The sequence below is a fragment of the Ursus arctos genome, unplaced genomic scaffold (genome assembly GCF_023065955.2).
Source record: "Ursus arctos isolate Adak ecotype North America unplaced genomic scaffold, UrsArc2.0 scaffold_14, whole genome shotgun sequence".
NCBI lineage: Eukaryota > Metazoa > Chordata > Mammalia > Carnivora > Ursidae > Ursus > Ursus arctos.
The window spans coordinates 69,903,160-69,920,746 of NW_026622808.1; the positions used below are offsets into that span (position 1 = coordinate 69,903,160).

The 17,587-nt window shown below is 46.5% G+C and overlaps 1 protein-coding gene across 13 annotated transcripts in view; it reads right to left on the bottom strand.

Annotated features, from left to right (window-relative positions):
- Positions 1–8,930: 8,930 nt before the first annotated feature.
- The window catches only part of KBTBD12 (kelch repeat and BTB domain containing 12), a 71,842-nt gene continuing 63,185 nt past the window's right edge, over positions 8,931–17,587 (bottom strand). For 9 of the 13 annotated variants that reach the window (XM_044385103.3, XM_048226830.2, XM_044385106.3 and 6 more), the window contains 2 exons: positions 11,552–11,734; positions 8,931–9,281 (listed from right to left, as the gene is read on the bottom strand). In XM_044385103.3, the coding sequence (XP_044241038.1) occupies positions 11,553–11,734 (182 nt within the window). In that variant the 3' untranslated portion in view covers positions 8,931–9,281; position 11,552. Of the gene's footprint in view, positions 11,735–15,848; positions 16,595–17,587 lie in introns of those variants that run through there. The other 4 variants (XM_048226832.2, XM_044385109.2, XM_048226833.1 and 1 more) reach the window with 2 other exon arrangements.

Genomic DNA, 17,587 nt, shown 5'->3' on the forward strand with positions numbered 1-17,587 from the left:
TCCTACAGCCCGGCAGGCACAGCCCATTGCACACGCGCTAGTCGTCCTCGTCCAAAGGAGAAGTGAAATTCTTCCTATCCCCTGACAAGCAGACAGTCGCCTCTTAGGGCCTCGCTTTAAACTCCTGGGAAGAGGAGAGACAGGCACCAACCTTCTGGATGTTTACATTTTAGAGACGGAGACTTGGCTTAAGAAAAAGCTAGTCGTAGGTTGCAAAACTGTTAAGAAACTTATTTAGCTTTTATTTATTTATTTTTTAAAACATTTGTTTACTTATTTTTTCTAGTAATCTCTACACCCAGTGCAGGGCTGAAATTCATGACCCTGAGATCAAGATTCACATGCTCCTTTGACTGAGCCAGCCAGGCACCCCCTTACTGAGCTTTTAAAAAAGATTTATGCACGTCTCAATGAGACAGAAATAGCATTTACAATTTCAACTTCTTTAAAGGAAATGCTGAAGTGGGTGAGAGGGTTTGTTTCCCTTTTATGCACCAGATAAAGTTCAATTTCTTTGTTATAGCTTTATATTTACCCTGACCTTTTAACTCATGGCCTTGTCCACACCCCACCAATGGAACCAGGTTATATACTTAGTTCTCTGTCTTGCCTTTTTCGCTTGTACCACAGAAGTTGTGTCTTCTCGGTAGAGGGAGGATAACGGTAACGCGGACCCCTAACTTTCAGGTCGGCCGATACTCCCTTAGACGCTTCATCTACATGCGTGTTGTAACCCCCATACCCTGAGAGGCACAGACTGCTATATCCCCATTTTACAGATGGGGCAACAGAGGCTCAGAGAGGCCCAAAGGGACACAGCTGGTGCCGCTTCGTGGTCTTTAGGCAGCGATGTTTTCTGCCATGTGTGTGCCCATAAGTGAGTGAGGAGGGCACGGGGTCAGCTGTGAGGTGGGGACAGGGCTCAGCTGTGGAGCTTGTGTCTGGTTCTGCTACTAGCTCCTGATGTGGCCTTTCCCGAGTCCCTCCCGGCTTGGGCCTGCGGTCCCCGGTCTGGTGGATGAGAGGTTGGGCCTGTGGCACATCCAGGCCAGCTCTGAGTTTCGCTGGTTCCGATACCCCCAAACCTGTGGGCTCTTCATCCTGAGAACTGGGTCCTGCTCCCCAAGGTTCTTCAGTGATTCGGGCATCCTGCAGTAATGCAGAAGGCTGGGCGTGGGAGCGGAAGGCACCTGCTTGCTGAGGACGTCTTGTCCTTGTCCTCACCCACACCCATGCCCTCCTCTCCTCCTCCCCTTCTAGTTATGCATTCCAGCTCAGACTCTGAATTACAGGAAACTGATGCAAACACCAGTCATAGCTGAGCCCATACTAAGCTCTGGCTACCCTTCCTCTCTTACTAATGGCGTATTTTCTCTGGGATTAATGATGCCCTTATTCTCATTTATTTTTTTCCTTTTGCTTAGCTTTCTATGTGCCCTAAGCACGTCTGGAGAGACTGAGAGGGGTGGTCCCTGAGCAGTGTCTGGACCATGGTAGATACTCAGCAAGTGTGTGTTGCATGAATGGAGAGTGCTTGGTGCTGTGTGGGGAGCTGGAGAAATCAGAGCAACGGAAGACTGTTCTAATCTCTTCACAGTTCTAAATGCATCTGCCCTTCACACTATCCTGAGACGGATGCTGTTCTCACCTTTCTTTTTGGGAAAACTGAGGCACAGAGAAGTTTCAGGCCACAAAGGCTGGGGGTGCTGGATGTGGCCCTGGGGAGCCATGGGTAGAGAAAGCCCCCAGGGCCACTGCCCCAGGTTAGGGAATGCTTCCCCCCAGAGGAGACCACAGGTCACCTCATTCAATTCTCCAAAGCCCTGCAAGTGAGGTAGGAATGATTAGTTCTACTGTCTAGATAAGGACATGAGGGATGGGAGAGGGGAGGGGGGTGCCCAAGGCCACCAGCCAGGGTGTGGGGGCTGGGGTGGGAACTGGTGGCCCCGAAGGCTCTGCTTCTTCTGTACCCAGCTACCTGCACTGGGGACGGGACAGCGAGAGAGGCCAGGAGGGCAGTGCTGGGTGGGTCTGCTTTTGAGACAGAAACCTTTCTTGGTGGGGCTGGCTGGCTATTAGAGAGGTTGTGTGCCGGTATCTTAATTTCTCTTTCTTTCTTTCTTTCTTTCTTTCTTCTTTCTTTCTTTCTTTCTTTCTTTCTTTCTTTCTTTCCTTTCCTTTCCTTTCCTTTCCTTTCCTTTCCTTTCCTCTTTCCTTTCTTCTCTTTCCATAAGCTCTAAGCCCGACATGGGGCTTGAACTCAGACCCCAAGGGCAAGAGTTGCATTCTCCACTGACTGAGCCTGCCAGGTGCCTTCATTTGTTTTTTTTTTTTTTTGTTTGTTTGTTTGTTTGTTTCTCTGACTGAAGGTTGTGCACATAATGATTGCAAACCACTTGGGCAGAATAAGTGCAAAACGCCCTATTATCCGAGCCCTGCAAAGATGACCACTGTCAATGGGGAGGGGGGATGACATTGAGCACGTGCACAGCTGTCTACGCGGTGTCGGGACACCACTCTGCCTGCACCGCACCCTGATTCCCCACTTAATGATCTGTCTCAGTTGGTACACACACACTTCGTTCTTTTTAACAATTCTGCAGTCCTTCATTGAGCGGTCAACGAGCTAATCTGTTATTGGTGCCCATTAAGTGGGAGAAATTCTTTTAAAAGTAGCTCAGCCCAAACTCGTTAGTAATTAGAGAAATTAAAATCAAAATAACAAGGAGGTATCATCTCACCATGTAGGCAAATATTAGAAAGGTGGGTGGGGGTGAGGGAGCGCTGGAGGGGGTGGGGTCCCAGGAAGCCTTGTGTCTGCGGCAGGGGGGGCTGCGCAGCCGCACTGCACTGCACTGCGAGGGAGCCGGCAGAGGCCGGGGAAGCGAGCGTGAGGCCGCCATGCTTCCAGATGTCCCAGAGGGTGGGGTCGGGGGGACCTGAGCGCTCACAGTGGCCCTTGAGTAGACACAGGTGAGCATGTCTCTGTTGCATTGTTCTTTGGAGACTTGGGGACAGTGTGAATGGCTGTCAGGAGGGGAAGGAGAGAGGGAATATATTGAGCACTTGTGCTGTGGTTTGTCCTGAGATGTGCAGCAGGAGTAAAATGTACACTGGATTTTGGAGACTTGTAAAAAAAGTGTAAAATATCCCATTAACATTTTTTTCATATTGGTTATGTGTTGAAATGACAATATTTTGGATATATTGAGTTAGACAAAATGTATTATTAAAATTCATTTCACCCATTTCCGTTTACTTCGTTTAATGAGGCCGTTAGGTAATTTTAAATGATAGGTGTGGCTTACATTATGTTTGCATTGGCAGGTGATGCTGGAAATACCCTGCTGGGGTTGGAAGCCCTGATTAGGTGAGATCTTCTTAACATCTTTTTAGAGTTTGCTGTCGTCTTCTATTTCAAGATAAGTCTTGCTTTTTTTTTTTTTAAAGATTTTATTTATTTATTTGACAGAGATAGAGACAGACGGCGAGAGAGGGAACACAAGCAAGGGGAGTGGGAGAGGAAGAAGCAGTCTCCCAGCGGAGGAGCCTGATGTGGGGCTCGATCCCATAACGCCAGGATTACGCCCTGAGCCGAAGGCAGACGCTTAACCGCTGTGCCCCCCATGCGCCCCAAGTCTTGCTTTTTTTTTAATCCAGTCTGATAATCTCTGAATTTTTATTTGAGTGTCTAGCTTATTTATATTTAGTGTAGGTATCCGTATGTTTGTAATTACATCTCCCATCTTGCTCTTCGTTTTTGATTTGTCTTCTGTTCTTTGTGCTTTTTCCTTCTTTTCCTGCCTCCTTTGCACTAGCAATTGTTTTAGTATTCTCTTTAATCATCACTATTGTTAGCTGTACTTTTAAATTTTATTTTGCTGCAATTGCTCTAGGGTTTACAATATGCACCGTCAACTTACTACATTCTACTTTCAGATAATATTATACCTCTTCATATACAGCACAAAACCCTCCTAACAGCACACGCTTTATTTCTCAATTCCTATCCTTTGCTCTGTTGTTTTTACATTATTTACTTCTGCATATGTCATAAAACCCACAATAACTGTTATCAGTTTTACTTTAGTCGATTGTCTTTTATTATATTTATTTATTTATTTATTTATAATTTTTTATTTTGTTTAGTTTCAGAGGTAGAGTTCAGTGAGTCATCAGTTGCATATAACATCCAGTGCTCGCTACATCAAGTGCCCTCCTTAATGCCCATCACCCAGTTACCCCATCTCCCACCCACCTCCCCTCCAGCAACCCTCGGTTTGTTCCCTCTAGTTAAGAGTCTCTTATAGTTTGCCTCCCTCTCTGATTTTATCTTATTTTATTTTTCCTTCCTTTCCTCTGTGTTCATCTGTTTTATTTCTTAAATTCCACATATGAATGAAATCATATGATATTTGTCTTTCTCTGACTGACTTATTTCATTTAGCATAATACCCTTTAGTTTTGTACACATTGTTGCAAATGATAAGATTTCATTCTTTGGGATGGCTGAGTAATATTTCATTGTGTGTATACCATATCTTCTTTATCCATTCATCCATCGATGGACATCTGGGCTCTTCCCATAGTTTGGCTAGTATGGATGTTGATGCTATAAACATTGGGGTGCATGTGCCCCTTCAAATCAGTATTTTTATATCTTTTGGGTAAATACCTAGTAATGCAATTGCTGGGTCATAGGGTAGCTTTATTTTTAACTTCTTGAGGAACCTCCACACTGTGTTCCAGAGTGGCTGCACCAGTTTGCATTCCCACCAACAGTGCAGGAGGGTTCCCCTTTCTCTTCATCCTCGCCAACTTTGTTGTTTCCTGACTTGCTAATTTTAGCCATTCTGACTGATGTGAGGTGGTATCTCATTGTGGTTTTGATTTGTATTTCCCTGATGCCGAGTGATGTCGAGCATTGTTCATGTGTCTGTTGGCCATTTGTATGTCTTCTTTGGAAAAATGTCTGTTCATTCTTCTGCCCATTTCTTGAAACAGTCAATTGTCTTTTAAAAAATCATTTACTTCAGACCCAAGTGGTACACTGTAATTAAATTTCTATTCATTTACACTGTGCAGTCAATCCTTGAACAATGTGGGGGTCTGTCTCCTCATTCTCACTGTTCCACCGTGGTTGGCCTCTCGCCTGGAGTCTGTCAACAGCCTTCTACGAGGCGGCCCGTGCCTGTCCATCCTGAGGTGTAGCCATCAAAGTGATCTTTATAAAATCTCATGCTGGCTTCCATGAGTCTGCACCCAGGGTCCCTCCCAGCCTGTCCCAGTCTACCTCTCCAGCCACCAGTCCACATACTGCCGGCACAGAGCTTCTCTCTGTATCCAGAACACACCAGGCTCTTTCTCATGCTGGGGCCTTTGCCTAGGCTGCTCCTGAGCCTGGAACACCCTTCCTCTTTGTCCATCCAGCAAACCCAAGCCTGAGGGTCTCCTGCCCTGTGAGCCCCCAGCATCCCCTAAAACCAAGAGTCCTCTTCCCTGGGCTTCGCCAGCAGTTTCTGTCACTTTGCTTGTTCCAGAGAAGCATTTGACTTAGGTTATGGCTTGTGTTAGTGGTTACTATGCTTCTTTGAGTCTTACGGCTTGTATCAGAGGCTTCATGTTAAAACAGAGCGGAAATAATCCTGCAGGCAAGGAGGGCCTTTCCTTCTCGCGGTTCACCCCCAATCCCCATAGGGATGTACAGAGGTCTCTGAGGCCACAACTCTCATGGTCATGCATCTGCAATTACACTTGCCTTGGTACCCCTGGGCCCCCAACCATTGGAGTGCCTGTGAAATCCTGCACAGGTCGTGCACACGTACCCTACGGGATTGTTAGGCATTAGGTAGTGTGGTAGGCAGAAGAAGGGTTTCCCCTGTATGTGTACGTTCCAATCTTTGGAAACCTTGCATATCAAACGTTTCGTGGCAAAGGGGAATTAAGCTGCTGGCCAGCTGACCATAAGATGGGAAGATGATCCTGGATATCTGGGCGGGCTCAGTGCCAGCACAGGATCCTTAGAAGTGGGAGAGGGATCAGAAGTGGGAGACAGGGCCGGCGATCGGGGCAGGCAGAGCAATGTGATCCTTGGCTTTGAAGGAAGGGACCGCAAGCCAAGACATGCCAGCGGCCTCTGGAGGCTGAAAAAGGCAAGGACGTGGGTTTGACCCTAGAGCCTCACCTCCTGAAGGAGGGCAGTCCTGAGACACCCTGATCTTAGCTCTCTGGCGTCCGTTTCAGACTTGCAGACTACCGAAGTGTGAGATCACAGCTTTGTATCGTATCGAGCCGCTAAATTTGTGGTCGTTTATTCTGGCAGCGACAGAGAACAAATGCAGGGATACAACGAGCTACACGGCCCTTTTCCTGCTGGGGGTATAGACCCGAACCCCTCATAAGACGTCACTTCACTGTGTTTGCGTTCTTCCCTCCTCCAGCACGTGCGCTCATCGAGGGCAGGGCCCTGCGTCACGGCTCAGAAGAGTGGGAAAGACCAGCTTCGTGGACTGCTTTGTGGCGCTCTGTGACCCTCCTCCCGCAGCTCCCCTCCGAGCAGCTCCTCCGTGGCGAGGGCCTCTCGCTTTATTCAGGGAAGCCCTGGTCATACCAGGTGGAGATGGGGAGAGGGGAGAGTGGCTCCATCTGGGGGGGTGCTGTCGGATCCGTGCCATGGGGACATTCCTCGCTTCTGCCCTCTCCCTCGTCCGCCCTCCCAGGGCCCGCTCCTCAAATGCTGTAGCCCAGTGTTGGCACGCTCCCCTCAGCATGGGGCTCTCCAGACCCCAGCATTGCGAAGGCAGAGAAACAGGCCATCGGTGGGGCTGCTGGGCCTGAGATCATGCATCTGACCCAAAGGAGGTGCCCCCGGGGGTGAGGAGCCTTGGGTTTGGTGTGGTGCCAGAAGCTCTGGTTGCCCTTTCTGAGCGCAGCGGAGGGGACCCAGTGCAGGGTCTCTCAGCACCGCAGGATGGGCCTGGCCTCCCTCGGTGGCTGCGACCACAGCTGCACGTCGGGTTCTCCTCTCAGCGCTGACCGCTCACTCTCCTGCTGAGCCTCTCTGTGCAGCTCAGACCAGCCTTGGCACGAATCCACTCTGCTCCCCAACCTGGCCGCTACCTGTCACGTCTGTCCATAAGCCCACAGGCCACGGCATGGCTTGAGACCACGTGCAGCACAGCCGGAGGCCCCCGCGTCTCTCTATAAGGCTCCTGGCTTCCACATAGAGCCCGTGTACCATGCAGAGCCCGTGTACCATGCAAAGCCCACCTTTCAAACAACCGCCAGCCTGGAACTTGGTGCCAGAGCTCATAGCAATAGAGCAGAAGGTCAGATCCCTCCCCGTTCAGAGCTCATAGCAATAGAGCAGCTGTTCAAATAGCCGCTGGAGGAAGCAGCCGAAGTCCCCATTCCTTGGTAATTCATTGCAGAAATTACGGCAAGTCTATGATGGCACACTATGTGGCTGGTAAAAAGAAAGTATATGGAACACTCTTTTTCAGCTATGTTGTTGAGGGAAAGCAGAATGGAACAGAACCATGATTTAGATGTGAAAACAAAGGAATAGGCCTTTATTTTCCTTCATAATTTATATATTCCCTTAGCTCGGTATTTTTCTTCAAGAAAATTTGATGGAATGCACTGCAAGTTGGCAGACCTTTTCTGTGAAGGGCCAGAATAGCCATTTATCTCACTGCAGTGATTGAAGATACTTCGTCACCAGACATCCCAGCAACTGTCACTGACTGAGTCCTCCCCTTTGGCAGGGGTGTCTGATGTCATCCCAAGAAAAAGTGGCTGTGGTGGGCGAAGGTTGGAGTATGGAAATCTTGGGCTGCAAGTAACTCAAGGAGGCCTGACCACTTGGGAACCTTTATCATAACAAGCGGCGTGGAGCAGAGAGTCCTGTGGCTGGGTCATTTGGTGGCTCCAGGGTGTTATCTAGGACCTGGGTCTTTCCATGCCCCCATCCTGTCCCCACCTGTGAACCAGCTGCAGCGGTCTCCATCTGCTTCCTTGTCACCGCAGGGCAGTGGCTGCAGCTCCAGGGGCACGCGGACTTGGAAAGACTCGGCAGAGAAAACCCTTCCCTTCTACGAGTCCCTCCAGAGATTTCCCTCCATGTCCCTTGGGTGGAGATAGTGCCCCATGGCCTGTTACAGTAGCCGTGGTGCAAGGAGTGGCTTCCACAACTGGTTCATGCAGGATTTCCTGATGAGCTGGGACCTCTTCCCCGTGGCTGCAAACAAGGATGAGGACCAGCTGGGGCTGCAAGGGTTGGCAAAGAAGTGGGGTGACTTGACTACATCCAAAAGCCTTTCCTCTGTCTTGGTAATCCCCAGCCGGGCCTGGTGTGAACGGCTGAAGCTGTCTGGATGGTGGCTGTCTTTCAGGGTCACTACCGGAGGGGCATGACCCCTTAGAAGATTTTCTGGTGTTTGGTTTTGGCTGACTGGCCATTGTCTTGTGGAAAAGCCCCCAGCATCTCCCTCCTCTCTGAATCATCTAGACACACTCCATTTCTGAACAATAGACTCGCTGTTCTACCCTTCCTGCTCCCGGGTTGTTACGGGGACTCGTGCGCGTGTCTACTCCTATCCTGTCCGTCCACACTGCGCTGTGGAGGGCTGTTCCCGTAGGACCTCCTTGCCTGAAACCCGGGTGCCAAGGCAGAGACCCACTCCTTGGTGTGGCGTTGGAAGTCTTTTGTGATTCGCCTCATTTCCTTTTCCCGACAGCCTCCAGTGCGTCAACCATCTCGGCAACAGGGCCACCTATTGCCCTCCCCGGCCCCCTCCACTTGTCCTGGCCTCTGGGCCTTGCTCGCTCCCCTGATTTTCTGGTGAGTCAGCTCTCTTCCCGGGCACAGGAACCCCTTCTTCAGGAGAAAGCTACATTGAATTGCAATAAGAAAAACAACAAAAGCGATCTTTCATTAGTCAATTTTTATTTCGCAAAGTCAAACTGAAAGCATCTGCTCATTATAAAGTCAAGCAGTGAGGACAGCGGCGGTTTCTTGGTGGGCGCCAGTAGGCCCCGGACGTGCTGACGGCCACCGCCGCTTGCCAACCTCGGCACCCAGACCGTTTCCCTGCTGTGTTCTGTGTGCAGTGGCCAGAAATCCCGCCTCACGAAGATAAGAACTAGCAAAGAGTCAGAGTTTTCTAGGAGCACTCCATGACATACATGTCCCCGCATGAAGAGATGGCCTTCAGGTGCGGGGAACACTGGAGCGGGAGGAATTCAAAGCTGTGTCTCTGACAATCTCTGACAACAGGAGGCTAGGGGTTCAAAATGTGAAAGTCAGACGAGAAGCACCCAGGGCTTAAATTAGACACTAAAAGCGAAGCCCTGCTTATTTATCTGCACACCAGCTGGAGGAGCGGGGAGGCTGAGTCTGGGAAATGAAGGGCCATCTCGCACCGAATGCACAGCTCCCCTACAACCCCGCAAGAGGCCACGCAAGTACTGGGTCATTGAGGGCGCTGTGCTTCAGGAAATGCGGGAGACAATAATGCTTCTAGAAATAATGGCAGCTAAAGGCTGTTCATTGTTTTAGTATCTGACAGGCACTTTGCTCAGCACTTTCTCACTCAGTCCTCATACCAACCCTAAAAACGATTTTTCTTCCATTTCTGCATGTGGGGAAAATAAGGCTTTGGAAAGGTGATCTTGCCCAAGAGATCACACAGCTAGTGAAGCAGCAAGGTTGGCCCTAGAGCCTAGATCTCAAACCCGGTGCATCGACAAGATGTATCATGACACACTGACCAGGCCTCCTTGATGCAGGGAAGTGTGGCAGCTTCTAGTATGTGCTCGTGGGTGGAGCAGCAGTGATTCCGCTAAGAGGAAGTCGGGGAAACAGAGCTGTGGGGGCTCTCGGCAACCACGGCTGCCACAGCCAAGCACAGCCCACTCAGAGGAACTGCTCTGCCTTTGCAGCAAGAAAAAACCCCCACCGATGATGAGCCTCTGCCAGGGAGAAGGGTCAGCTCATTTTAACTCATGGAAGAAGTGTTCTTAAAACCCTCTGTGTAAACACTGGGGAATGGACGTGTGCATAACTGCCTAAAAGTACACTCGGCTCTATGCAGGTTCCAAGTGGCGTCACCGCAAAGTGACAGGCATGGCTTCCTTGGAGACAATCTGCACTGGGTCTGAGAGGACCCCCTTCATGGTGGCAGAAGCAGGTTTCCCACTGGCTCCAGCTTCCGTGGACCTGTCTCTTCTGCCTGGTTTAGCAGCTGGAAACTGGGAACATGGGCTGACGGTCATCACGGCCACACAGCTCAGCACCAGACAAAAGCTGTCTCAATCTAGCATTTTCTCCCTCTGGGAAGGGTCTAGGGAATTTACTGACCACTCCTGTTTAAAAAAGAGCCCTGTGCAATGGGAGACTCTGGAGATGTTATCGAGGAAGAGCTATCAAAGTGCACTCTTTTGAATCCACTGTGCTTCCAGAAGTATGGTTGGCAAGTGAAATAGATGGATTCCCCATGTGTCGTTTAAATGTCACCCCTAAAGTATATTCTGGGAGTGGCTGCTTTCTGATTATGCTCAACTGTGGGTTGAAGCAGGCAGCTCCATCCCTACTTGCAGTCTTAGGGAAAATACTGCAAAGGCTTGGTAAGAGGGCAGGTAGCTGGCAGCCAAAGGGATGTGCTTTCTCTGTTCTCCACTCCAGAGCCTGGTCAGGGCCACCTGCAAAGGGTCATGTGTGCTGGAGGGCAGCTTGAATAAGTCTAGTCCAGGACACCCCCAGAGTGGGCCAGGGCAACAGAGCTCTCCATATCGGTCCCTGACGCAGGCCTGACTGAGGGTGGAGTTTCTCTGCTCACTGTGGTCGGGCTTGAGTGCCTGGGCTGTTAGGAACTTGTGGTCCACCGCTAGCCCCATTTTGGGCAATGTTGCTGCAGTAGAGGAGTGTTCTACATGAGAATAGAAAGTCTTTGTAAGACTGAAACTGGAACAGAGCACAGAGAGAAGTCTTCCTTTAACATCACAAGATGTTGAGATGATTCTCCTGCTCAGAGACCTGGTCCGAAGTTCTTATTTTCCAGGTGTTGGTCACTTATCTACAATCTCCTTTTCCAGCCTCAGTAACAGAGCTTATGGCCCAGGCAATCCAACCCAGCTCTGGGCAGTGGCTCAACTGTTTCTGGGGTGTCTCCAAGAGCTGCACCCATGGGGCTGCTTCTTCCTCCCCATCCGAGGCCCTGGTAAAAGGCCTGCTCCTTGGCAGTGCTGTCCTTGAGTCCCCGGAAGTGTGAGGTCCCTGTATCCCTTGATTCCTATGGCACTCACCCTGTGTTCTTCCTGTGACATTGCCACATTTGGCCTTATAATCTCTTGTCCATCTTAGCCAACCAGAGGTCCCCGAGCACAGACACTGCACAGTCCCTATCACAGCATCCAGCACACACTGCTTTGCACAGGGACTGCTATGTGTGTAACACACATGTCCAGGGTGACTGGCTGGTGCCTGTGGGCTCTCTCTATTCCTAATGCCTCCTGTGCAGACACAACAGGAGGTCCTACAGCAAACACTGACCTCAGTGCTCATTGCCTTCTTCCACCAGATCTGAAGGTGGGGGGATGAGGTCTCGGGGGTTCATCCTAGCCACCAGGCAGACATCATAACTGTCATGCATGAGGACATTGATGGCTACAACATTCCATTGGTTTTCCCATGGGTCCAGCTCCAATATTTCTTTGGAGATAACCTCATGTCGATCTGAAAAAGAGCAAAGTAGGAAGACAAAATATCATGGGGGTATGAAATGCAGAGGTCATCTTCACTCTATTGAACAACTTCCTCTAAAAGTCATCAAGCACCAAAAGTTAATGAACAAACAACTGAATAAACATACTTCAAATGGAAGACATAATGTCCCTGACATTCAAGAAACTAAAAGAAGCCATGTCACAACTCACATTCAAAAATTATTTGAATAATTCACATATTAACAAGGCATACTCTTGTCTAAATTTGATAATTTATTAATGTTGGGAGCTAGGAATGAAATTGTCCTTATTTCTACATCTAGAGGGGAGATACAGCTTGTGACCTTGTGTGAGTTGCTGACCTCCCTGAGCTTATGTTTCCTTGAAGGCAAACAGAGATGCTACTACTCAGCCAGGACTCTTGTAGGAAACAGATGGCACAGCCTAACTGGGTGATTTGAAGAGAATTTAGTGAAGGGACTGTTGGAAAGGTGTGGGCAGGGTTCAGGAAGACCCACTAAGAACAGCAAAGGCCATTACCACCCCTAGACCTGAGAAGCAGCAAGGGGAGGAATGGGTACTGGACTTGGAGAGGGCAGCTGTCTAAAGAGTGCAGCCTGGCAGGAACAGACGTAGGCAGGGAAGATGGAGCAGCCATCCTCAGCAACCCCACAGGAAGGGGGCAGGGACAGTAAATGCCCTGACTCTACCCTCCTTTCACCCAACAATCTTTGCTCGTGCCTCCCACTGGCTGAACCCAACCAGAAGCGAGAGGAGAAAGGCATCTGTGAACGCACCCAGTATTTGTCAACTTCACAGGACACAGAGCATGACAGAGAATGGGGCAGAGTGAGTCTGGAGGGGCAAATGGAAGATTTCCAGCCTAGATGACTATTTCACAATTCTATGATGATCAGAGGAGATAATGTATGTGTAAGTGCCTAGTCCTGGCATAGTAAAGTCAATGTTTGAAAATGGTCCATGCATGCTTATAAAAGATGGTTATTTTGTAGTTGTTGGTGCAGTGTTCCATATGCTTTCATTGAGTCATGTTAGCCAACCCTCCTATGTATATACAGATTTTTGTGGGCTTATTCTTCCCGTTACTAAGAGAGCTATGTTAAAACATCCCACTAATATTGTGGATTTGTCTGTTTCTCCTTTTAGTACTGTCAATTTTTAGTCTACACATTTGAGTTATTAAATACATATAAATTTTACCATTTATAGATTTATCATTATGAGTGATCCTTCTACTCTAGGATAAGTTCCACCATTCTTTTGACTGATACTATACATTCTAAAAAGTAGGTTTTTAAGAACCATTCTAATGATCTTTGTCTCTTAACTGGAACATTTAGTCCATTTACATTTAACGCAATCACTGATATATTTTGGTTTAAATCTGCCACCTCATTTGTGGATTGTCCTTGTCTTGTTCTTTCTTTTCCCTTTAATGCCATCTTTTGGATTGGCTGAGTATTTTTTATCATTCCATTTCCTTTGCTCTACTGATTTAGAAGTTATAACCCTTGTTTCTATTTTATTGGTGGTTATCCTAAAAAGTAAACATGCATATGTAACTTATCAAGACCTAAACACAATCAATACTTGACCGTCTTCTTGGAGGGCTTTAGAATAGTTTAATTATATTTACTGTCCTCCTAATTTATTAGCTACTGTTGATGTGTATTTTAATTCTATATACCTTTTAGCTCTGCAAGACACTATCATTATTGTTTTATACAATAAGTGCTCATTTAGAATTAACCCACACATTTATACTTCATTGCTCTTCATTATTTCTTGCGTCTTAGACTTTTCGTCTAAGATACTTTTCCTGCCCCTGAAGTACATATGTTAGAGGAGGTCTACCACAAACTCTTTCAGATTTAATTTCCCTGAAAATGTCTTTTTTCACCTGCATTTTCTGTAAGAATTTTCACTCCCCAAACACCATAAAATAGTAGAGCTGACATTCATTCTATGCATACTGTGTACTGTGCTTAATGTGCTGGCTGCATTTGAGGCATCGTGTTATATCATCCACATACTAAGCCTGTGAGCAGATACTATTGTTACTCCAGTTTTATGGGTTAGGAAGAACTCACAGCAATTAAGTGCTGTGCCTACAGCATACAGTTAGACGTGGCAGAACCAGAATATGCACCCAGATATGTAGTTCTTAAGACCTGTGCTCATACCTACTAAGCTGTTGAATGAAGGAGGACATCATGGTATCACTGTATTTTTCACAGCTTATTGATGAGACCAATAAGTGGGGCCTAAATCTTATACAAATTTGGTGGTCCTCTTGAAGGAAATATTACAAAATTACAAATACAAAATTAGGTATGAAAGTGAATATTTAGTTTTTTTCCCCAGCTTTTCTGAGGTTTATTAACAAAAACTATATACATTTAAAGTATACATTGTGAAATGAACACCACAATCAAGCTAATTAACATATGCATAACCCCACATAGTTACGTGTGTGTGTGTGTGTGTGTGTGTGTTGAGAACACTGAAGCAAATTTCAACTATGTAATACAGTATTGCTAACTACTAATACATAGACACCATGCTATGCATTGGATTTTCAGAACTAACTCATCTTATAACTGAAAGTTTGTAGCCTTTGACCACCATCACCATTCCCTCTACTCCGACTCCCTGGCAACTACCATTCCACACTCCACATCTGTGAACTTGACAGAACTATTTTAGATTCCTCGTATAAATGAGATGGTATATAGTATTTGGGTTTTTTTGTGTGCAGATTATTTAATTTAGAATAAGTCTTCCAGGGTCATCCTTGCGGTGAATGGGAAGGATTACCTTCTTTTTCATGGTTGAGTAATTTTCCCCCGTGCGCACATGCGCGTGTGTGCTTGCATGTGCGTGTGTGTGTATCACATTTTCTTTCACCGACTCTGTCCGAGAGAACTTTCTGTGAGGAAGGAAATGTTATATAATCCATGCTGTCCAATACAGCAACCATTAGACCCACACGCTATTGAATAATTAGAAATGTAGCTAGTGAGACTGAGGAACTGATTTTGAACTCTTATTTAACTGTAATTAGCTTAAATTAACACAAAGCTCTAAATCTCTTTTCGTTTTAGGTTTTTAAAAATACCTATTTGATCTGTCAATTTCTGAGAATGGTATCTTAAAGTCCATGCAATTTTTGTGGATTTATCCTTTTACCTTATGATTTGTAAAATTTTCTGTTTTACATAGTTTTCAAAGTTATTAAATGCAGAAGGGTCATGCCTGTTGTATCAGTTCGGGTTCTTGGTAGCAACAGCAGAAATCAGTTTGGGCTGGCTTTAGCAAAATGGGGATTTATTGGAAGGAAGGTAGCTCAACAGATTGAGGAGAGCTGGAGGGTTGGCGGGAGGCTCCGTCAGGGCAGAGCGCTGCCACTGCGCCTTCACACGGCTGGCTGCTGTGGCTGTGGGCACTGCTGCTAGGAAGGCTGCCAGTGCGTAAAACATGACAGGTGTCCAGTACAGCTGTTCCATCTTCTTGCTTGTTACTCCTATTGAGATGAAACAGCCTTTTCCGTCTTATTTACTGCCATCCTCTTGGAATGCATCTTTTACCATTGCCACACCTGGCTTGCTGTTCTTCTTTTGCTTTGTTTTAGCTGGGTGAAGGCTTCCGGTGTCCTTATTCAAATTAATGTAGGCTGGGGCATTTTACAATTTCAGAGTAGACAGTTTTCTTCACTAATTTACTTCCTTCTGCTCTTTTCAGTGTTTATTGGGGAGACATTTTAAAAAAGGATTTATTTAATTTGAGAGAGAGAAAGAGAGTGAGCATGTGGGGGGAGGGGCAGAGGGAGTGGGAGAGAGAGAGAGAGAGAAAATCCTCAAGCCGACTCCATGCCCAGTGGGGAGCCTGATGTAGGGCTTGATCCCAGGACCCTGAGATCATGATCTGAGCCGAAACCAAGAGTCAGACACTTAACAGACTATGCTCCTCAGGTGCCCCCAGGAGACATTTCTTTTTTTTAAAACCATGTATGCATATTACTATCTTTTCTAGAAATCTCTTTAATTACGTGGAATGAAAATTACCACATCAGTGGCAAAGAAGCAAAGAAGACAACCAGCAAGTTTTCTTTCCTTCTTTTTTTTTTAAAAGATTTTATTTATTTGACAGCAAGAGAGAGCCCAAGTGGGGTGAGAGGCAGAAGCAGATTCCCCACTGAGCAGGGAGCCCACTGCAGGGTTCAATCCCAGGACCCTGAGATCATGACCTGAGCTAAAGGCAGAGGCTTAACTGACTGAGCCACCCAGGTGCTCCACGAGTTTTCTTGAGTATAAAAACTCTGAGATAGTGTACTAGAACACAGGCCTGACTGTGGAAACTTGAACTCTCAGGAACAGTGCAGACCCCACCACCCCTGACACACAGAATCACCTGGCAGCATTGCACACCTCCATGGGGCCATCCTGGGTGCTGTCCTATATTTCTACTAATTTAGTAGAGCTCATAAAGCGAGGAATCAGTGGTTGGCATTTTTACGTATTTATGTGAGTTTGAGTTCTGGAAACATTATCACGCTAACAAGGGGAAAGAAACTGGAGCTTGAATCTCTTTTCAATTCAGTTAATTTTCCAAAAATAGACACACTTAATGCAACAGCATCTATTAAAGGAGTTAGGAAACTCTCCCTGCATCCTGACACCTCCAATTGTAAGCAATTTAAAACATCATTTTACATGAAATAAATAAAAAATTCACATGAATTTTTTTGAAGTCAATAATGAGATGTCAGAGAAACTCCATCTGTGGTAGACTGCCTTGGGTTGCACCCCCATGTGTTTTAGGGGGATGATCTCTGGTGTTGGAGCTGCTTCTGTGGAAAAATTTGAGAAGCATACTTTAGTCTAAATTTCATCCTTGAATTCAATCAGACTATCAGAAAACCCAAAACTCAGGATATTTTTAGTCCTTTGTAGAATTGTTTCCTTTTGACTTGCTCTTCAGTGAAATGTTAACTTGCCATTTTATTCATTATAGGAGTATTATTGAGGGCATTTCCCACTACTTTACATGAGGCTATGGGGAGAATTTCCTTCCATATTTAAAAGATATATTCCTTCTAAGCAGTGAAAAAGAACTTAAAATAAATTGGGAAATTGAAAGGAGGGAAAATAAAGATAGAAAAATAAAATTGAGGAAGACGAGGTGAAGTTGGTGCATAAATGTGTCTGAAGTTCTTTTCACTGGATGTATATAGACTGCCAGTTTCTCTCTGATCTCACTAAAGGCCAGAGCAGAAAGGAGAGCGTGCCTTGAGTGCAATGTCCTTAAGGGAAGAACAAACCACTGCTTGGAAGGTCTATGAGACAAAATTATCCAAAACAGACCATTATATTTAATGTAAATATTGGTTTGGATTTAGGTCACTATTTTATTATTTCTTTTTTTTAATGTTTTTTTATTATATTATGTTAGTCACCATACAGTACATCCCCGGTTTTCGATGTAAGGCTCGATGATTCATTAGTTGTGTATAACACCCAGTGCACCATGCAATATGTGCCCTCCTTACTACCCATCACCGGTCTATCCCATTCCCCCACCCCCCTCCCGTCTGTAGCCCTCAGTTTGTTTCTCAGAGTCCATAGTCTCTCATGCTTCATTCCCCCTTCTGATTACCGCCCCCTTTCTTTATCCCTTTCTTCCCCTACTGATCATCCTAGTTCTTATGTTCCATAGATGAGAGAAATCATATGATAGTTGTCTTTCTCTGCTTGACTTATTTCACTTTAGCATTATCTCCTCCAGTTGCCGCCCATGTTGCAGCAAATGTTGAGAACTCGTTCTTTCTGATAGCTGAGTAATA